This window comes from Epithele typhae (genome assembly GCF_022376455.1).
Source record: "Epithele typhae strain CBS 203.58 chromosome Unknown BXZ73scaffold_2, whole genome shotgun sequence".
NCBI classification, from domain to species: Eukaryota; Fungi; Basidiomycota; class Agaricomycetes; order Polyporales; family Epitheliaceae; genus Epithele; species Epithele typhae.
In genome coordinates this window covers 1326644-1343474 of record NW_025954193.1, presented here as the reverse complement: position 1 = coordinate 1343474, position 16831 = coordinate 1326644, and the positions used below count along the sequence as shown (strand labels likewise).

The following is a 16831-nucleotide window of genomic DNA, read 5'->3' as shown; positions in this document are numbered from 1 at the left end:
AAATCCATCCGCTCGGCCCCCCTTGGCATGATCAGAGGGCGACAGCGGCCGCACTGGCACGTTTGCTGCCCGGACGCTGTGGTCTAGGCTGAAGAACGTCGTCGACGTAGATGTCGACCTTCTCGTTGTAGAAGGCGAGGCAGCCCTTTATCTCCGCGCACTCGAGTTGCGGGGTGCGGTAGTACCACACCAGATCTTCGAAGCTTTCCCCGGAAGGAAGGTGGATGTTGTAATAGCTCGCGACACCCTAACGTATGATAGGAGGTCAGGAGGGACGGGCAGAGTACACATGCGGGAGCATACCTTATACGGGCACTCCGTGCTGGACGACGAGGGGATGAGCAGCTCCAGCTTGCAGTCCGTCTTCGGGATGTAGTAACGGATCGGGAGGCTCGTCTCGTACAGGATGCGCGGGCGCGTGGTGCTCGCGACCTCGACGCCGTTTACCTCGACCCGGACGCGCCGTGAGGAGTGAAGGACGTCTACGCGCTGGGCACGAAAGTATCTATTTTGAGCACTCTCGGCCGCAGCAGCGGGGGTAGACAGGACCGCCGCGGGAGTGGAGGGCGACGCACCTTGTACGGGTCCTTGGGGTGGACGTATATCTGCTCGTCCTCCTCGAACCAGGCGTCCATCTCGCTGAACTCCAGCTGGATCAAGCCATCGAGCTCGTCGTCGTGGTAAATCGTCGCCGCTGCTTCTGCCCGGCGGTTGCCCACCACGATGTCGTAGAGGTGGTGCTTCTGAGACTGGAAGGCGTCGACGAGGTACTTCTCCTGAACGTCCTTGACCTTGAAGAAGTAGTACGGGTAATAAGGCTTCAGCCAGCTGCAACACAACGAATATCAGCGCATGCTACGACCAGGTAGCATAAACGCCTACACAAGAAGGGCTTCCTGTGTGTCCACAATGTACTCGCCGCCGAAGAGGACACGGACCCTCCTGGGCGAAGGCTCAATGTGCGGCAGAGCGAAAGGAAACGACGCGATTTGAGACATGACAGTGCGTGAAGACCACAGCAAAGCAGAACAACGAGCAGGGTGGCAGGGAAGGCCGGAGGTAAGAGGGTGCCTTGCTGCAGGCACGCTCATAATATACGGCGCGCCTGTGACGCGATCACGTGCAGCCGGTGTCTCGCATGCGTGCTGTGAACAGACTCATGCGCGTCAAGCTTGCCGACTACGCATTGCTCTTTCGCTTGCTCTGCCACCTCCTTCGCCCTTGTCCCTCCCGATCGTCCTTCCCCGATCTCTTAAACACGCATTTTATAGCAACCCTCTGGATGTCCAGGCTTCACGAAGATAATGGATTCGTTGAAGACAGTGAAGGAGAAGAGAGCATACCTCGTCCTCAGGCTCCCCGCCTCGGACTCCCACCCCCACCCCCACTCCCTTTTCCGCAGGCACAAAGAGATGATACAGGTTAGCGTCACGTTTGGATCCTTCATGAATTTCGCCAGAAGAGTGAGGATGGAGTGGGGTGGGGCGAGCTCTGGCCGCTCCCTGACCACCTTGCGCGGTGGCTGTTGGGTGTTGGGCCCGTGCAGCTTATATGCACATGTAAATGGCTACCATCATGGGCGCATATAGCTGCGTTTGGCAGACTCTGTTGCATCTTTAGCCAAGCCGACCCCCGATCCCCGCCTTCATGAGCCAATTGCTGACTTCCTCTACAGTGTCGTCCATTCAGACGGCCGATTTCACTCTGCCTTTTCCGATGAACCATGGCGTACCTCAGCATCTTCAGTCGCCTCAGGCATCAGATGGTAAGCCTGCCCACTATGTTGCCCTTTTACCCCCAATCCAACGTCTTCCTCCAGCCTCATCTATCCAGACTCCCAACTTCACTCTTAATCACCCCCGAATCTCGGACATATCCTCCCTCATCACCCCGGGGCCTAATTTCAGAATCTCTGCGAATATTCTAGATACCTCGATCTCAGAGTTTACCCCTGCACCTCCTCCCGCCAAGCCCAAACCTCGTCCACGTCCAGTCAAACGTGTGAAACCGGACCAAAGCGAGTCCTCTGTCTCATCCCATGCTACCTCCTTTGCCCCACCTCAACCGGGCCACTTGCCGTTTTCCTCTGAGATCATGCCGCCTCCCTTCTTTCCTATCCCCGCGACCGCCTCTTCGTCTGCCTCTACCCGCCCGCCCACTTCCACGCAACCGACTGTTCTGGCAACACCACGAAGCGCAGACAGCGGGATTGATCTCCCCGAGTCGGACATGATGGACATCGCCGAACGAGCGAAGATGCGCGTGCGTTCTCAGGCCAGCGGGAAAGGCGCACCAAATTACGTCGATACCATCGAGCTATCGTCGGACGACGAGCTCTCCTTCCTCCCTATTCCGAAGGCCAAACCTAAGCCGAAGCCGAGGGCCAAAAACAAGAAGACATCTGACGACGAGTCGAGGAGCAAGACCACGGACAAGGGGAAGGGGAAGGATACAAGTAAGCTGCCTGCTGCGGTGAAGCGCACCAAGAAGGCTCGCGTAGTGGAATCCGGGTTTGATTCAGACGTGAACACCGTTCCGGTCCCCACCTCAGACTTTCCAGTTCCTGTCGACGAGCATGAGAGTAGTCGACCCGGCTCGCAGCTCCCCCCATCCGACCCACCACATCCCGGTTCCACCGTCGCCTCCTCCCAGCCTCGCTCTGCCGGTGGAGCTTCGCAGGACCTCCAACTCAAGGGCCCCGCTCCACCAAAGGCCCGGTCATTATCCCCCATGTCATCTCCTCCCCCTATGCCGCGGAAGCGGAAGCAGGCCTATGTGGAGATCACCACAGCCATCGACGCCGATCCGGATGGCTTCGTGCCCGGCCGCAAGAGCCCCGCGAAATCCTCGAAGGATAGTGCTGCCGAGGCCGAGCCCATAGCCCGCCCGTCAACGTCCACCGCAGACATCGTGCCCGAGACGCAGCCGCCCGCCCCAGTTGCGAAGAAGACGACGACGCGGCGGAAACGCAAGGGCGCGGACGAGGACGAGGATTGGGCGAGCGGCGTGCCCGAGAAGCCGGCCAAGAGTAGGCGCAAGTCTCGTCAGGAGGAGGACGACGAGGGTGACTGGGCGGGTGACGCGGCGCCCAAGGCGAAGCAGAAGGGCAAGAAGACGCCGGCCATCAAGCCCAAGGAAGCGAAGACGGGCTCGAAGAAGGGCAGGGGCAAGGCGGGAAAGGACAAGGACATGGAGCACGTTACTGCTATGGACGTTGATAAGGAGCCCCGAGCCGACACTTCTACCGAGCCGCAGGCGCAAGCAGCGCACGAACCTGTTGCTCAGAGTAGCATTCCTTCCCACCGGTCAACCACCTCTAAAGAGAAGGGGAAAGGCAAGCGACGTACCGCCATGTTGTCAGACGACGAAGACGAGAGCGCACACGCGGCCGACATCTCTACCAATACCGTGACTGTCGGAATTTCTTCCTCAGTGTCCGTTCAAAAGTTCAGCGGGCGCCAGTCTGACGCCAAGGTATGTTGGTTTGACGCATTGCACGCCTTTCGTCGTGCTCATATTCTTGTCATAGGAGAACGACGAACCAGAGTCCGAGGCTATGCCTCCTCTCCCCAAACCCAAGCCCCCGGTGACCCCTGCTCCAGCACGCTCTAGCTTCGCGGCCGCCAACCGCGCGTACAGCATCTCGGCGAAGAAATCCACGCCCATGTCCGAGCTCATCCGCCGCATCTCCTCGGCCCCCGGTTCACCGTTCCCCGCCACGACGCGCCCGACCTACTCGCCACTCGCGAAGTCGACGAAGAGCGTCCTGAGGCGCATCGCGCCGCTCCACCCGAACCGCCGCACGCCGCCACCGCCGCCGCCTCGACTCCCGCCGAAGAAGAAGACGCAGAAGATGCTGGATCTGGAGGAGAAGTGGGAGCTGGAGCTGGAGGACACTGTGGAGGGGTGGTACGCGATGTCGGAGGAGGAGCGGGCCGTGCGGCGGAGGCAGAAGCGGGATTATGAGCTGGGGGTCGAGGATTAGGTTGATGTGGTCGGGAGCTGTACGAGTCGAGGTTGAGGTTGTTGTTTGGTGTAATGCTAGTGTAACATTTCGACGCGCACCACGTGGGTGGGCCATCAGCGAGCCCTCGGCTTCACCACCGAGATGGACGTGTTCCTAAGCGTAAGGTACAGGTCCTTGGGTGGCTGCGTTGCCCATGGAGCGAGGGCGAAAAAGCGCGAGCGGATCGCACGCAAACGACACGACAAGTCATACGGGGGCGTCGCAAAATGGTAAACCATCCGTTGCGTAGAGGAAATCAAGTGTACTGAGAGCATCCTGCCAAACGGTGAAGTCGGTGCTGTCGAGTAAGGCAACCCGAGGGCCTATATGCCTCGTCATGTACATGTACTTTCTCAAAAACATCCCTGCTGCCACTCATTACATAAGATCATAGTCCGTCCGTGCGGTCCTCTTTGTGTGCGTAGTCCGGGGTACGATGCTGTCCTAGTATAGCCAACTAGCCAAAAGCCAAAAGCATCCTCGAGGCTAGACGGCTTCCCGGCTGATTGGACGCTCCACATCGATGTTCGCAGGCGCGCCTTCGGCGATTGTCATTGGGTTCAGGATATCCGACTGTGCAGACCTGCAGGGCGCTGGACACAAACCACATGGGGAGGAGACGGCGGAACAGGGCAGAGGGCTTCGGACGGCCGGGGCCTGAGGCCTAAGCGTTTGCGCCGGTTCTCCGCTACGCCCCATGCCAGCTGGAGCGTCCGCGAGTACCCTTGCGGGATGTGGAATGGGCAGATTTCACGCGCGTTATTTCACGACAGCAATGTTATTCCGACAACTAATAGAGACGACAGCGAAGCGACGACGACGACGACGACATGGAGAGCATAGAGTTTACAAAGCAGCGCCAACCCGTACAACCCGTCTCGATCCGGAAGCAACCTTGAAAGCGCGATGCACCCGCAGCGCGCGCCGACAGCCCAAAATACAAACCGTGTGTGCTGGAGACACGATGGTCATCCGCAGTGCGCACCATATCCATATGTGCGAGGCTGTAGGGGGTCGGCGCCATGAGCGAACCAACGTCGGCGGGGGCGACAAGCGGGGGACGACAGTACCATAGCAGGGGGGCACTCGCCTGGGTGGACCCGGTCCTGCGGAGCTCATTGGCTCCGCCTGTCGTGGTCGGGAGTGGAGGGGCGCCCGCCTTTATTGTCGCGCGACGACCCCTCCACGAAATCCGGGAGCGAATCCACGCTGCCCGTCGTGCTCGGCGTCGACGCCGTCCTCCAGCCCGGACTATAGCCGGAGGCTGTGATATGGTGGATGCCGGGCAGGCTGGGCGCGTTTTGCGGGCCGTGGGGCGGGGGTGGAAGATCGTGCGCCATGCCAATCAGCACGGGCAGCGTATGTCCATGTCCCCGAGAAGACCCCGTGCCGGTGGCGAATGGGCCGGTTCCGGCGTGGGCGTGATGACGCGCTTGGGAAGTTGGCGCAACGGGATACGGAAGTGGGTTGAACGGTCTCGCGTCAGACGATAGCTGACCGAGGGGAGCGTGCGGCTGCCACTGATGCGTGGCAGAAGACTGCGCGAACATGCCGGCTCCACTGAGGGAGTGGTGGGCAACGAGATCGCCAGGCTGCCGCCTGCGCCCGACCGCAGTGAGGCCCTGGTCATATGGAAGGTAAGGTGAGCTGCGCAGTCGAGAGGCAACATGTGAGTCGGAACGACTCCTCGGAAGACCAACTCGGTGGCCAACGTCGCGGTGAGAGCGCGGCGGAGAGTCGAAAGGAGTCGGGGGGTCGTAAGGGGTCGGGGGATCGTAAGGGGTCAGAGGTGTGGCGGCTTCGGGCTCGTCGGAATCGAACTCGGAGTTGGACTCTTCCTCAACCTTGGGTGCCTTCTTGCTGGGTGCCTGGTCCTTGCGTGCGCGCCGACTCCTTGTCGGTCGCTTGTTCCGCTTACGAGGGCGGTTGGTGCCCATCCCCCGACTGTAGTCGACAGTCCAGTAGCTTCCCTTGCCGCTCTCCGTGATTGGCTTGGGGATGCGGCGGAAGAATATGTACAGAGACAAGTTGTGACGGATGGAGTTCTAGGGGCACGATTCAAACGCCATCGTGCGTCCCAACCAAGGGACCCACTTACCTGCCACGACCGCTGGTGCGCGTTGTCGCGGAACCACTCGAACCGGTTCTTGAGCGCCTTATATATACCTTGTAAGGTGAGCTTGCGGTCCGGGCTTCCTAGGATTGCGAGTTGCGAAAGGATCGGGATCGGGTGGGTGGGACGGACGCCGGGCGGAGGGTCGTCGAGCGCATCGAGGCTCAGCGGCTGGTCTTCGGTGAGGCCGAGGTTGCGCCGGATCTCCTCGTCGGAGTTGGCGAAGCGGGCGGGACTGTCCATTCGGCGCCGGAAGCTCAAGCGCCTATCTTCTTCGGTGTACTCCTGTGACGGTGAGAGCTCGATTCGCGTTTGACCGGGAATGATCGAGGAGTGGCTGCGGGGGTACGTAGGGTCGTAGGGCATCATGCCCATTTGAGGATGGTCCGGGGGCGAGTACGTCATCCTGCTGCGCATGTCGGGGAACGAGTGCGACATCTGGCCGTACTGGGGCGTGTAGGGGTGGAAGGGGGGCGACCGGGGAAGCGAGTACTGGGAGCCGTGGTAGAGAGGATCGAGAGGAGGCCGTACTTGAGTCATGTCTACGGCGCGGTAGCGTTCGTCGAAGCCGAGAGGCTGTTCTACGAAAGGCCGCTGGTAGGGCGCCGGGTCTAGAAAGCGCGGCCCAGGGTCCAGAAAGCGCTGCCCAAAGTCCGGAGGGCTTCGACTAGGCTGTTCGAACAGGCTCAAGCCAGTCAACGGGTCCAGCTGATCCGGAGGGGGAAAGCGAGGGCGCGCGTCTGCAGGCTCGGAGAAGCTCCCCACACTGCTGCTACCACTACTGTGAGGGATGGCGGGAGTCTGGGGGAGCGTCATCAGATAAGGAAGCGCCCGGAAGATTTGGCGGGCACGGGGCGCGCGCACCTGGGGCAGCCCCACCGGCGGGGACATGGGGGGCCGGTCGCAGGGGATCCATGCTGGGAGAGGCTGGGGTCTGAGGAGGGCGGGAAGGCGGCGGGGGAGTAGACAGACGACGCGGATGGCGAGTTGGAGGCCCTGAGCGCAGTGTCGAACGGGCCCGCAGAGTATTCGACGCGATTGTGGGCAAAGAGGGGCGCACCGATGTCCCATTGCGGACCGATCGGAAGGCCGAGGCCGGTTTGAGAGTCCACAAGAGGGGGGAAAGGGAAGGAGGGTGAACCGCCACCCAGTCCGTGGGCGACAGCGGGAGCATCGAAGCTATCCGGATACCGAGCGGTAGGCGACAGCGACGCGACCGAGGAGGCGGCTGAGGACGAGGGGAAGCGCTCCAGGCTATCGTCGGAGGACATGATCGAGAGCGGGAGGGACGACAGGGGGCGGAAGGGCGACGACGAGGGCGAGCCGGGGGAGAGGTGGGGGGTGCAGGAGAGGCGGAAGAGGGTGCGCGGGGAGGCCGCCATCTAGAGAGAAAGAGAGGCCTGCGGCTCGACGGAGGCATAACAGCTCGACGTTGCACCAGTGGACATCTGTAGGTGCAGCCGCCCATTTCTTCCCGCGGCGGGCGCCCCTTTCGCCACCTCCTCCGTCCGATCCGACGACACACCCGCCACGTAATCTCGCCCTCTGTTGACGAGCCGAGGCCCATGCATGGCTACAAGACGGCCACAACGCTCTATCCCGCTCTATGCACATGTGTGTCCCCGCTATTTACCGACTTCCCGCGTCGCGCCGGGCCCTGCTCCTCCCTCAGCGCCCGCAACATCCCCACCACCGCTCGCGCCGCCACCACATCGTCGAGCTCGTAAAACGCGTTGATGAACGCCTTGTACATCGGCTCCACGTCCCGCCGCGCATCCAATGGCCGCGCGACCCGGGGAAACGCGAAGCCGTCGAGGCGGAGCGTCCCATCCGCGAGGCCAGAGCCCACGCTGCCGAACGGCACGAGGTCAGCCGCGCTGCTCCCACCCCTCCTCTCGCCCAACTCCGTGGCCTCGCCCCAAACCCCGCGATCGGCCTCGCGCCCGCCCCCAATTCCCTCGTCCTTCCCGTCTCCCCGGCCGTCGCAGGAGCCGGGCGAATATCCCGCGCGAACGAGGTCATCAAAGAGCCGGCGCGCCTTCCCTGCGTCCATCCCAGGCCGCGCGCGGAGGTGTGCCGTAAGGAGGATGGTCACGGTGGTGTGGTCGGGAGCGAAGCCGCTCGTTTCGCTGAGCTCTTCGTAGCTTCTGATCACCCCGCGGAGCTGCTGGCTGCGGGAGGCGCCTGGCGCACGGTGCCCGCGGAGGATGGCGTTGCCCATCATCGTGCGCGCAACCGGGTCCGACTGCGCTTGGACCGCCCGATACAGTCGTCTCGCCGCCCGTACCCGGCGCGCCCTGGTGAGAATCGTGATGGCGTGCACCCACACTTGCGGGTTGTCCGAGCCCGCGGCGAGACGCTGGATGGCGAACGTATCAACCGCTCGGGGAGAGAAGGCCCGGAACTTGGCCATGGCCGCGACTTGAAGTCCAGGAGGCAGAGAAGACGCTTTCAGATGAGAACGCCTGACCAGCGCCGACGCCATGCGGCTGGCACCTTTGCGAACGAATCCTAAAAGCGCGATCTCCGTCCACCGCGGCCCCATATCCGGAATCGCCGACGTACACATGTGTAGGGTATCTCGAGCGAGGCGAAACTGTCCCGAGCGGCTCAGAGCGTGCAGAAGGCGGCTGTAGAAGGAGGGGGGAAATGCTTTGGCGTCGTGTCCGAGGATGGATTGAACTATTTTGGCGACCTCGGCGGAGTGCTGGTGACGTACAAGAGCCAGGAGCGTCGCTTGCAGGACAGGAAGAAACGACGCAGGCTGATCAGGACCGTCGAGGAGGGGGAGCGACTGCCACATGGCCTCGATCACTTTCCCGGGCCGAAGGAAGCGAGGGCCATATTGAACGAACATGCGGAGATGGGCGGATATGACGAGGGAACGTGTCTGCGGGGTGAGGCAACGATACTCGAGGTATCGATCCAAGAAATCGCTTATGCCACTTTGAGCGACGGCGATCCCGACGGTACGGAGAACGAGGTCGCTGGGGACGATACCGCGTGCACTGGACATGGCCACGAGCTCCTGGGCTTGTTCAACGTTCCTCTTGACGAATCGAAGGATGGTCGTGTCGACCGCGTGCCGCAGACTGCTCAGTCGATCTGTGGATACCATGAGGTCCACAAGTGCTCGCTCGAAAAACGTTCCGCAGGTCAGCGACGCATAAAGTTGTTCCGCAGTCAGTGTACGCAATCCAGCGCTCGAGGTAGGGTCAGGGAGCTTCGCTTCCCACAGGTCTGCTGAGACACAGAACTCCCGGCAAGCCTCCACCAAGGATCGATCTCCAAGCGACGCCGCGCATTTGAAGAAAGAGGCGGAGATGAGTCGGGGAACGAGGAGAGGTTGATCAGGGAACGCCGAAGGACATGTTGTCGTCCATTTGCGCCAGTAGTTGCGAAGGACGATCGACCAGTCGTGGGACAGACTTTGCGAGAACGACTCATCATCTTCCTTGGCTGCGGTGGCACTTTCTGCAAGCGCCAAGCCGCAGATGGTTTGCCATTCCACTATAGCCGCTTGGGTGAGGCCGTCAGGCGAAGACGCCGGGGTGAGGCCGTCCAACCGCACCGGCCCATGACGAGCCAAGGCGAACAGCAGGAGACAATTCCAACGGAGGTCGAAGTTGTCCCCTTGCGGCCCGAAGAGACGACGAACGAGACTTGATGCCCAATGGCCTAGTTGATGGTCGTGATGAGGGGTGAGACTGAAGAGTGCATCTTGGAGAGCAATCAGCAGGACCGTGGATGGGTGTTGGGACGAGGGAGGGCTGTCCTCAAAAGAGCCGTGAGAGGGTACCGTTTCGGCGCGACTAAGAGTCTGAGCATTGACTCTATCGACGACAGCCTGCACGATGGCGCGCTTGGACGCGACCGGAAGGGCACTTTGGAACTGGAGGAGCGCGCGGAGTAGTGTATCCACAACCTGGCCTTCACAAGGGCTGTCGCGGGCGAGAGTTTGCGACCAGTGGACTACGAAGGCGCCTTTTGTCTCCTCAAGTAGATGCGTGTCCGGCTGGCTCAGCACTCCATGGCGAGAGAGGGCTCGAAGATGTTTGATCGCCGAAGCAAGCGCATCCTGAGTGGTTTTAGAGCCTCGAACGACGTTAAAATCCAAGCATATATACACGAGACCAGCACACTCACCATTTTGCGAGGGGTCCCGAAACCGCGCCAAACTACGACGGAAGAGCCAGTAATGATCTGAAGCAGTAAGAGTGTGTCCGAGCCAGGATTTGTGCACGCTGATCCGTTTCACCATATCCCAGTGAGACGAAGGTGGATTCGGGGAGAACTGGGTAGCTTTCGGGTGTGCGAAGGAATTATCGAGCCGGCCACGCTGAGTGGTGGATAGTGTGCCGAAGAGACTGATGAGACGGGAGAAGTCCTCGGCCGTCAAGTTAGAAAGTAGACGCTGCGAGGCCCACAGGCTGTAGCGATGGCGGATCTTGCGTGCCGTGTAAGAATAGGATACTTGGGCGGGGGAAAGGAAAGCACGGAGTTTCGCCATGGAGTGGATGTGTCGCGGAAGTTCGTTGTGTCGCGGTACTTCATCGGGGGGGAGGACGGGTGATAAAGTGGCTGCATGTGATGTGACCTGCGTTGTAGCTGAGGAAGCTGCTTCATAGTCCATTGAATACCTTGGTAATGGGTCGCGAAACGTCGAGTACCGAGAGGTGGCCGTCCACACACTCAAGGAGCACTGGTCACGAGACAGGGTCTTGTCATAGTATCTATGGATTGCATTGAATGCATGGTAGCACCAAGGAGTAATTTGCGACGCACCTGAAGGCCCAGGAAACACCACGGCAGCCGTCCGCGGGACGGACGGTCTGCAGAACACATCGCCACATTCCATTGCATATGGATCGCAGAACTCGACGCGTCGTGCCGTACGCGACAACCAGGACGATGGCTCCCACGCAGACACCGAGGAGACAGAGGAGAGGGTGAGGATACAAGAGCAGGGCGCGTTCAGGATCACGCTCGAAGCCAGCAGACACACCTCAAGAAGCACGTGAGGTAACCGTGACAGTAGGTAACAACATACACGTGATTAAGAGTGACCATGGCCGCTCCGAAAGTCTCGGACTCGGGCATTGCCGACATATAAACTTAAATCGAGCAACTGTACGCCACCCGCCCGCGTCCACAGAACGCGCCGTGCGCCGGCGACGACTCCTACATCTTGACCAGCTGCCTTGAAAAATCCTTTGACACGCAGGTCGGTGCTCATCGTCAGTAGGCATGAAGGTGTCGCTAATCTCAAAGTAGAGGTCAATTGGGAGGCCCTGATCATCCCCTAATCCCCCCCGAGTCCAACACTACACCATCACAATGGGTGCTACTCGTGCGCAAAAGGAGCTGTACTTCGTCAAGCTCAAGGAGCTTGTCGTCAAGTACCGTAAGTAGCGTACATTTCCCCCGATGCCCACATATTGAGATGTAGCCAACAGCTTCCTTGTTCATCGTCAACGTCGACAACGTCGGTTCCAACCAGATGCACCAGATTCGTGTCTCTCTCCGTGGCAAGGGTGTTGTTGTTATGGGCAAGAACACGATGGTTCGCCGCGCTCTCCGTACTATCCTCGGCGAGTACCCCACTCTCGAGCGTCTCCTTCCCCACGTCAAGGGCAACATTGGGTTCGTCTTCACCTCTGGTGACCTCAAGGATATCCGTGAGATCATCACCGCCAACAAGGTCGCTGCGCCCGCTCGTGCAGGCGCTCTTGCCCCCAAGGATGTTACTATCCCCGCTGGCAACACTGGCATGGAGCCCGGCAAGACGTCCTTCTTCCAGGCCCTCGGTATCCCGACCAAAATCGCTCGTGGTACCATCGAAATCGTCTCCGATGTCCAGGTTGTCACCGGGGGCACTCGCGTCGGCCCCTCCGAAGCAACCCTGCTCAACATGCTCAACATCTCGCCATTCACGTACGGTATGACCGTTATCCAGATCTTCGACCAGGGCAACATCTTCTCGCCGGATGTCCTCGATGTTTCTGAGAAGGAGCTCCTTGAGCGCTTCACCAAGGGTATCACCACCATTGCGGCCCTCTCCCTTGCTCTCCACTACCCCACCATCGTTTCCGTCATGCACTCCCTTGTTAACTCGTACAAGAATCTCATCGCCGTTGCGCTTGCGACCGAGTACACGTTTGAGGGTGCGGAGAAGGTAAGCGTCCACTTCTTTCGCCTACCAATGACTGTTCACATACACTGAAAATGCTGAGCGTCCTATGGACTCGTGCTGTCTTCTTTTCCGCTTATTGTCTGAGGATACTCCTCTCTAACATTTACGAACCTCACTAACAATTTCCTTTTTGTAGGCCAAGGAGTACCTCGCCAACCCCGAGGCATTCGCGGCCGCTGCCCCTGCGGCCGCTGCGGATGCGGCTCCCGCTGCTGCCGAGGAGGCTGCTCCCGACAAGCAGGAGGAGGCGGAGGAGTCCGACGAGGACATGGTGAGTCCTCACAAGTAGACGTGAATCACATTAGCTAACATTTACCCTCCAGGGCTTCGGTCTCTTCGACTAAAGGACCTGCGCAACTGCCTTCTGATGTCGCATCGTTTCGTGTCCAACTGTCAAAATTACTTTACGATACTGTCGTGTACATCAGCTGTGTCGCTAGCATCTCACGAATATCGATACGTTCAGCCCATCACTGATTGTTATACACACAGTCATGATTCAGGCATGTTGGAGTCTATCCAAACGCGTACGTAACCTCAGTGTCGCGAAGCGACCGATGGGATGTCGTCCAGTGTACTGTGAGCAGACTTGCCAACACTGCTTGGAGGGCTTCCTGTTTGACATGCCGGTCTTGATCAGGTACACAACACCAATGACAGCAGCACCTTGCAAGGGGCCATCGACAAAAGTCATGTAAGTCCGTGCGTCAGTACACCCCTTGAAATCACTGAGGGATCGCAGCACACGTCCCTGAATGATAGGACCTGTTTCTTAGCGTAGGCGCCTTCGATCCTTACATGACTCATGGAATTTAGGGCAGGAATATAAGCCACCACAACAGGCCGATAGCAGCATTCCCCGGCATCTCTGAAGCTTAAGACACGATGGACCCCGAGTTCGCCGCAGCCGTTGAAGCCACGAAGGCCAACGCTCACCCCGCCCCAGCTGGCATCCCTACCCCTGCGCAGATTAGGGCGTTATACGACTCGGCGTGTACCGTGGACCATGCGGCATTTCACGAGAAATTATTGCCCCAAGGTGAGGCTAGGTACTGCTGTTTACCGCTACCTCAGCTGATCAAAGAGCATCTCTCCCGCAGACTCTGCATACACTCTGCGGGACAACGTGGTCGCCGTAGAAGGTGGTGAGGTTCTTGTCCGGTGCATCACACCTGCCTCCGAGGGTGGACAGGTGATGTTTCCTCTGTACTTCAACATGCACGGGGGAGGTGCGTATTTCTTCGCGTGCCACCTTCGTTCAAATGTTCACAGTTTATGTCTCGTAGGTGGATGCGTCGGGTCCATCACCAACGACGACTTCATGCTCCGCCGTCTGAGCGGTGATTTCCGTATGGTCACCGTTAATGTGGAGTACCGGTAAGCCCCTATCTCTCGCGAATCGCGCAACATCTGAAGTCTTGACGCTCTGCCAGCCTTGCTCCTAAACACAAATTCCCGATTGGTTTCAGTGACTGCTTCGCTGCGCTCAAATGGGTAAGTACTCCTGCTGCTCTCATTGATGCCAGGACTGAACCCCGCATTCTTCAGGTGGTGGTAAACGCCCCATCCATCGGCGCCGACCTTTCAAAGGGCTTCCTCATCGGCGGTCACTCTGCGGGTGCCCGGACCGCCGCCTGCCTCGCGCACGAAGCCCGCGACGACCCTTTCTTCAAGGACACCACGCTTACAGGACAGCTCCTGCGCGATCCCGCGGTGATCGTCTCTCCGAGCGTCCTTCCCGAGAAGTACGTGATGAGCCTGTCGCTGCTACTAGATGCACGGCTGACTGCATTTCGGATCCTATGTAGGTACAAGCCGGTGTACAAGTCGTTTGAGGAGAACGCGATGAACCCGCCCCTGTCTCGCCCGGTCATCGAGAACCTGAGACGTAAAGCCCTTTCCATGCTCGAGTTTCAGGGAGCAGTTGACTGACAAGTGCTCTGCAGGCATGTACAACAGCCCTGGAGACGAGCACGATCCGCGTGCCGGGGCGCTGCTCTATCCGTCTCACGAGGGACTCCCGCCGGCATATATCCAGTGCATGGGCGTGGACATCCTTCGGGACGACTCCATCATTTACGAGATGGCATTGAGGGAGGCCGGTGTGAAGACCCATCTTACCCTGTGCGTGCCCATCGCAGATTGCTTCTCAGAAGAAATGTGCTGACCGAGATCCAGGATCCCTGGGGTCGGCCACGGATTCTACTACAACTACCCCCACATCTCGCTGGCAGAGAAAGCGAGAGAAGACATGCGGAATGGCTTCAAGTGGCTGCTCGGGCGCGACGGCGCGTAATGATGCTGGAACGGACGGACACTTGGTCTTCAATTGCGACTGCGCCCATACTGTAATACTACCACAACTCCCCACTCATATAACGACCTGTCTTTTTATCCTGTCCACGCAATGTTGTCCAACGCCTTACGCCTCGAGCTATCCCCACGTGGTCATGAGAAGACATGAAAGCAAGCGTGTGCCCGCCATCGACAGCCTGCGAAATGCCTCGCGCATCACCCAGCCAGTGTCCTCTGCACAAAACGCCCACCGACCCCCGTCTCGCGCCTTCCTACCGGCCCTCCATGTGCACCGACACCGACGTCCTCGAACCGGAAGAGTGCTCGGTCACATTCCACCCCCCGCTGCACCTCCAGCGGCAGGGCTGGGTCCTAGACATCATGCGGCGCGAGGGCATCCGCGAGGCGAGTCTATCCATGCGCGCTCAGGGCACCACAGCTGCAGTCGAATGCTCATCGACACCCTCCCGTCCCCGCTCCCCTATAGGTGATCGACGTCGGATGCGGCGAAGGCGAGCTCCTCTCGTGCTTGCGAAACCCCGCGCCGTGGCTCGCGCCAGCGGACGCACGCGCAGACCCTGGAGAAAGGGCAGTGGGAGAGGCAGGCGCGCTGGCTGCCGCAGCACTCGCCGACGTCCATCGCGACATCCTCCACCCCGTGCGGATCGCGGGGCTCGACGTCGGCCGCGCGGAGGTCGAGTCCGTCGCGGAGATCGCGGCCCCGCCGCCGCCCGAGGACGAAGGCGCATCGTTGCGGGCGTACGGCGCGCCCGTCCGCTGGGAGCCGCTCTCATTCGAGGTCTGGCAAGGGAGCCTGGCGGACGTGAACCCGGCGTTCGTAGGCGTGGAGTGCATCGTCGCCACCGAGGTGTGAGTGTCCTTTGTCCTGCGTCTTGTCCTTCGCCTCCCGTCTCCGTGCCCCCCGTCCCCCGCCATCACTGACCGCCCGCTCGTCGCAGCATCGAACACCTCCCCGACCCAATCCTCGCCCGCTTCGCGCCCGTCCTCTTCGGAGCCTACCACCCCCGCCTCGTCCTCCTCACCACGCCCTCCTACACCTTCAACGCGCGCTTCCTTCCACCCGACGCCCCCATCTCCGCCCGCCGCGGCTGGCCAGACCCCACCGGCCGCACTGCGCGCGTCTTCCGCCATCCGGACCACAAGTTCGAGTGGACGCGCGAGGAGTGGGCGGCGTGGTGCGCCGCAGCCGCTGAGGAGTGGGGGTACACGCTCGAGCCCGGAGGCGTTGGCCGCGCGCACGAAAAGGACGAGTGGGGCCGGGACGACATTCTTGGCTGGGCGAGCCAGACGGCAGCCTTTGTGCGGCGGGAGGGTGCGCGGTGGGCGCAGCTGCGGGCGGAACGGTGGCGGGCGGTGGCGGGGGAGGGCGAACTGGGACCAACAGAGGTCACGACCGCGCACCGGCTGGTCGCCTCCCACGAGCACCCCGCGCACCCCGCGGCCGGCGCCCCTCTGGTCGTGGACGCCATTGGAGAGCTCGTCGTCGCGAGAATGGCGGACCTTCGGGAGACGGAGACGCCGCTGCTGAGCATGTGGTTCGTGCGCGAGGTCGAGCTGGCGTGCGGCGGCCGCTTCGAGCGGCTGCTCGGCGCCGTGCGTGCCCAGGGCGGGCTCGCGCTGGCGAAGCTGGAGAAGGACCGGGCGACGATGGGGACCAACGACGAGTGGGTCGTCCGCCTCGACCCCGCCTTGCACCATCTTCTGCGCCCAAGGGAGGAGCCTGACAGGGATCCGTGGGCGTCGCCGACAGACTTGGACTGTGTCACCGACTCCTGGGAGCCTTCGGACCCTTCCGACGAGGAGGACGGGGGCTGGGACGAACAAGCTGAGGACGTCGTGGTGCGGGAAACGGGCGACGTCGAGGAGCCGAGCTGGGGAGACTCGGCCGATACTTGGGGCTCCTCGACGAGTGGTTGGAGTGATTCGGTGTGCTGGGGAGGACCCGCGGGGGACGCATGGGGCAGGCCAGACATAGAGGACGAGAGCACTCTGGATGTATGTATGTTTTCCCGCGATATGGTCTTCAAAACTGAAGATCATGGCACACAGTTTCCCGCCGCGGTGGTAGCGTGACGCGACGAAATCACAGCATGTCCTAAGCAGGATACAACACAACCTGTCTGCTCGTGGATTACACTACCGAGGCCGATAGGCAAGTAAAGCGCAGATTTGATCGCATGTTAAACGGACCCCGCCCCCTACA

The 16831-nt window shown here is 60.7% G+C and overlaps 6 protein-coding genes across 6 annotated transcripts; 4 read left to right on the top strand and 2 right to left on the bottom strand.

Moving 5' to 3' along the window:
* Positions 1–31: 31 nt before the first annotated feature.
* BXZ73DRAFT_38877 (uncharacterized protein) lies at positions 32–998 on the bottom strand (the record flags this gene model as incomplete). The annotated part of the gene is made up of 4 exons (XM_048018267.1): positions 32–247; positions 304–489; positions 576–828; positions 883–998. 4 exons carry the CDS (start codon positions 996–998, stop codon positions 32–34), a joined length of 771 nt encoding a protein of 256 aa, XP_047883354.1.
* A 725-nt stretch (positions 999–1723) lies between these two features.
* BXZ73DRAFT_96354 (uncharacterized protein) lies at positions 1724–3985 on the top strand (the record flags this gene model as incomplete). The annotated part of the gene is made up of 3 exons (XM_048027052.1): positions 1724–1765; positions 1834–3474; positions 3530–3985. The coding sequence occupies 3 exons, from the start codon at positions 1724–1726 to the stop codon at positions 3983–3985; spliced, it is 2139 nt and encodes a 712-aa protein (XP_047883353.1).
* Positions 3986–7713: 3728 nt separating this feature from the next.
* On the bottom strand, positions 7714–10629 carry BXZ73DRAFT_38760 (uncharacterized protein; the record flags this gene model as incomplete). The annotated part of the gene is made up of 2 exons (XM_048018247.1): positions 7714–8031; positions 8134–10629. 2 exons carry the CDS (start codon positions 10627–10629, stop codon positions 7714–7716), a joined length of 2814 nt encoding a protein of 937 aa, XP_047883352.1.
* Positions 10630–11456: 827 nt separating this feature from the next.
* Positions 11457–12656, top strand: BXZ73DRAFT_86861 (60S acidic ribosomal protein P0; the record flags this gene model as incomplete). The annotated part of the gene is made up of 4 exons (XM_048024329.1): positions 11457–11523; positions 11576–12294; positions 12449–12583; positions 12636–12656. The coding sequence occupies 4 exons, from the start codon at positions 11457–11459 to the stop codon at positions 12654–12656; spliced, it is 942 nt and encodes a 313-aa protein (XP_047883351.1).
* A 541-nt stretch (positions 12657–13197) lies between these two features.
* Positions 13198–14608, top strand: BXZ73DRAFT_38968 (Alpha/Beta hydrolase protein; the record flags this gene model as incomplete). Its single annotated transcript, XM_048018286.1, has 8 exons — positions 13198–13351; positions 13413–13541; positions 13599–13689; positions 13746–13806; positions 13861–14057; positions 14121–14200; positions 14259–14436; positions 14491–14608. The coding sequence occupies 8 exons, from the start codon at positions 13198–13200 to the stop codon at positions 14606–14608; spliced, it is 1008 nt and encodes a 335-aa protein (XP_047883350.1).
* A 284-nt stretch (positions 14609–14892) lies between these two features.
* BXZ73DRAFT_96350 (uncharacterized protein) lies at positions 14893–16701 on the top strand (the record flags this gene model as incomplete). Its single annotated transcript, XM_048027051.1, has 4 exons — positions 14893–15051; positions 15095–15477; positions 15567–16623; positions 16678–16701. The coding sequence occupies 4 exons, from the start codon at positions 14893–14895 to the stop codon at positions 16699–16701; spliced, it is 1623 nt and encodes a 540-aa protein (XP_047883349.1).
* Positions 16702–16831: the final 130 nt, after the last annotated feature.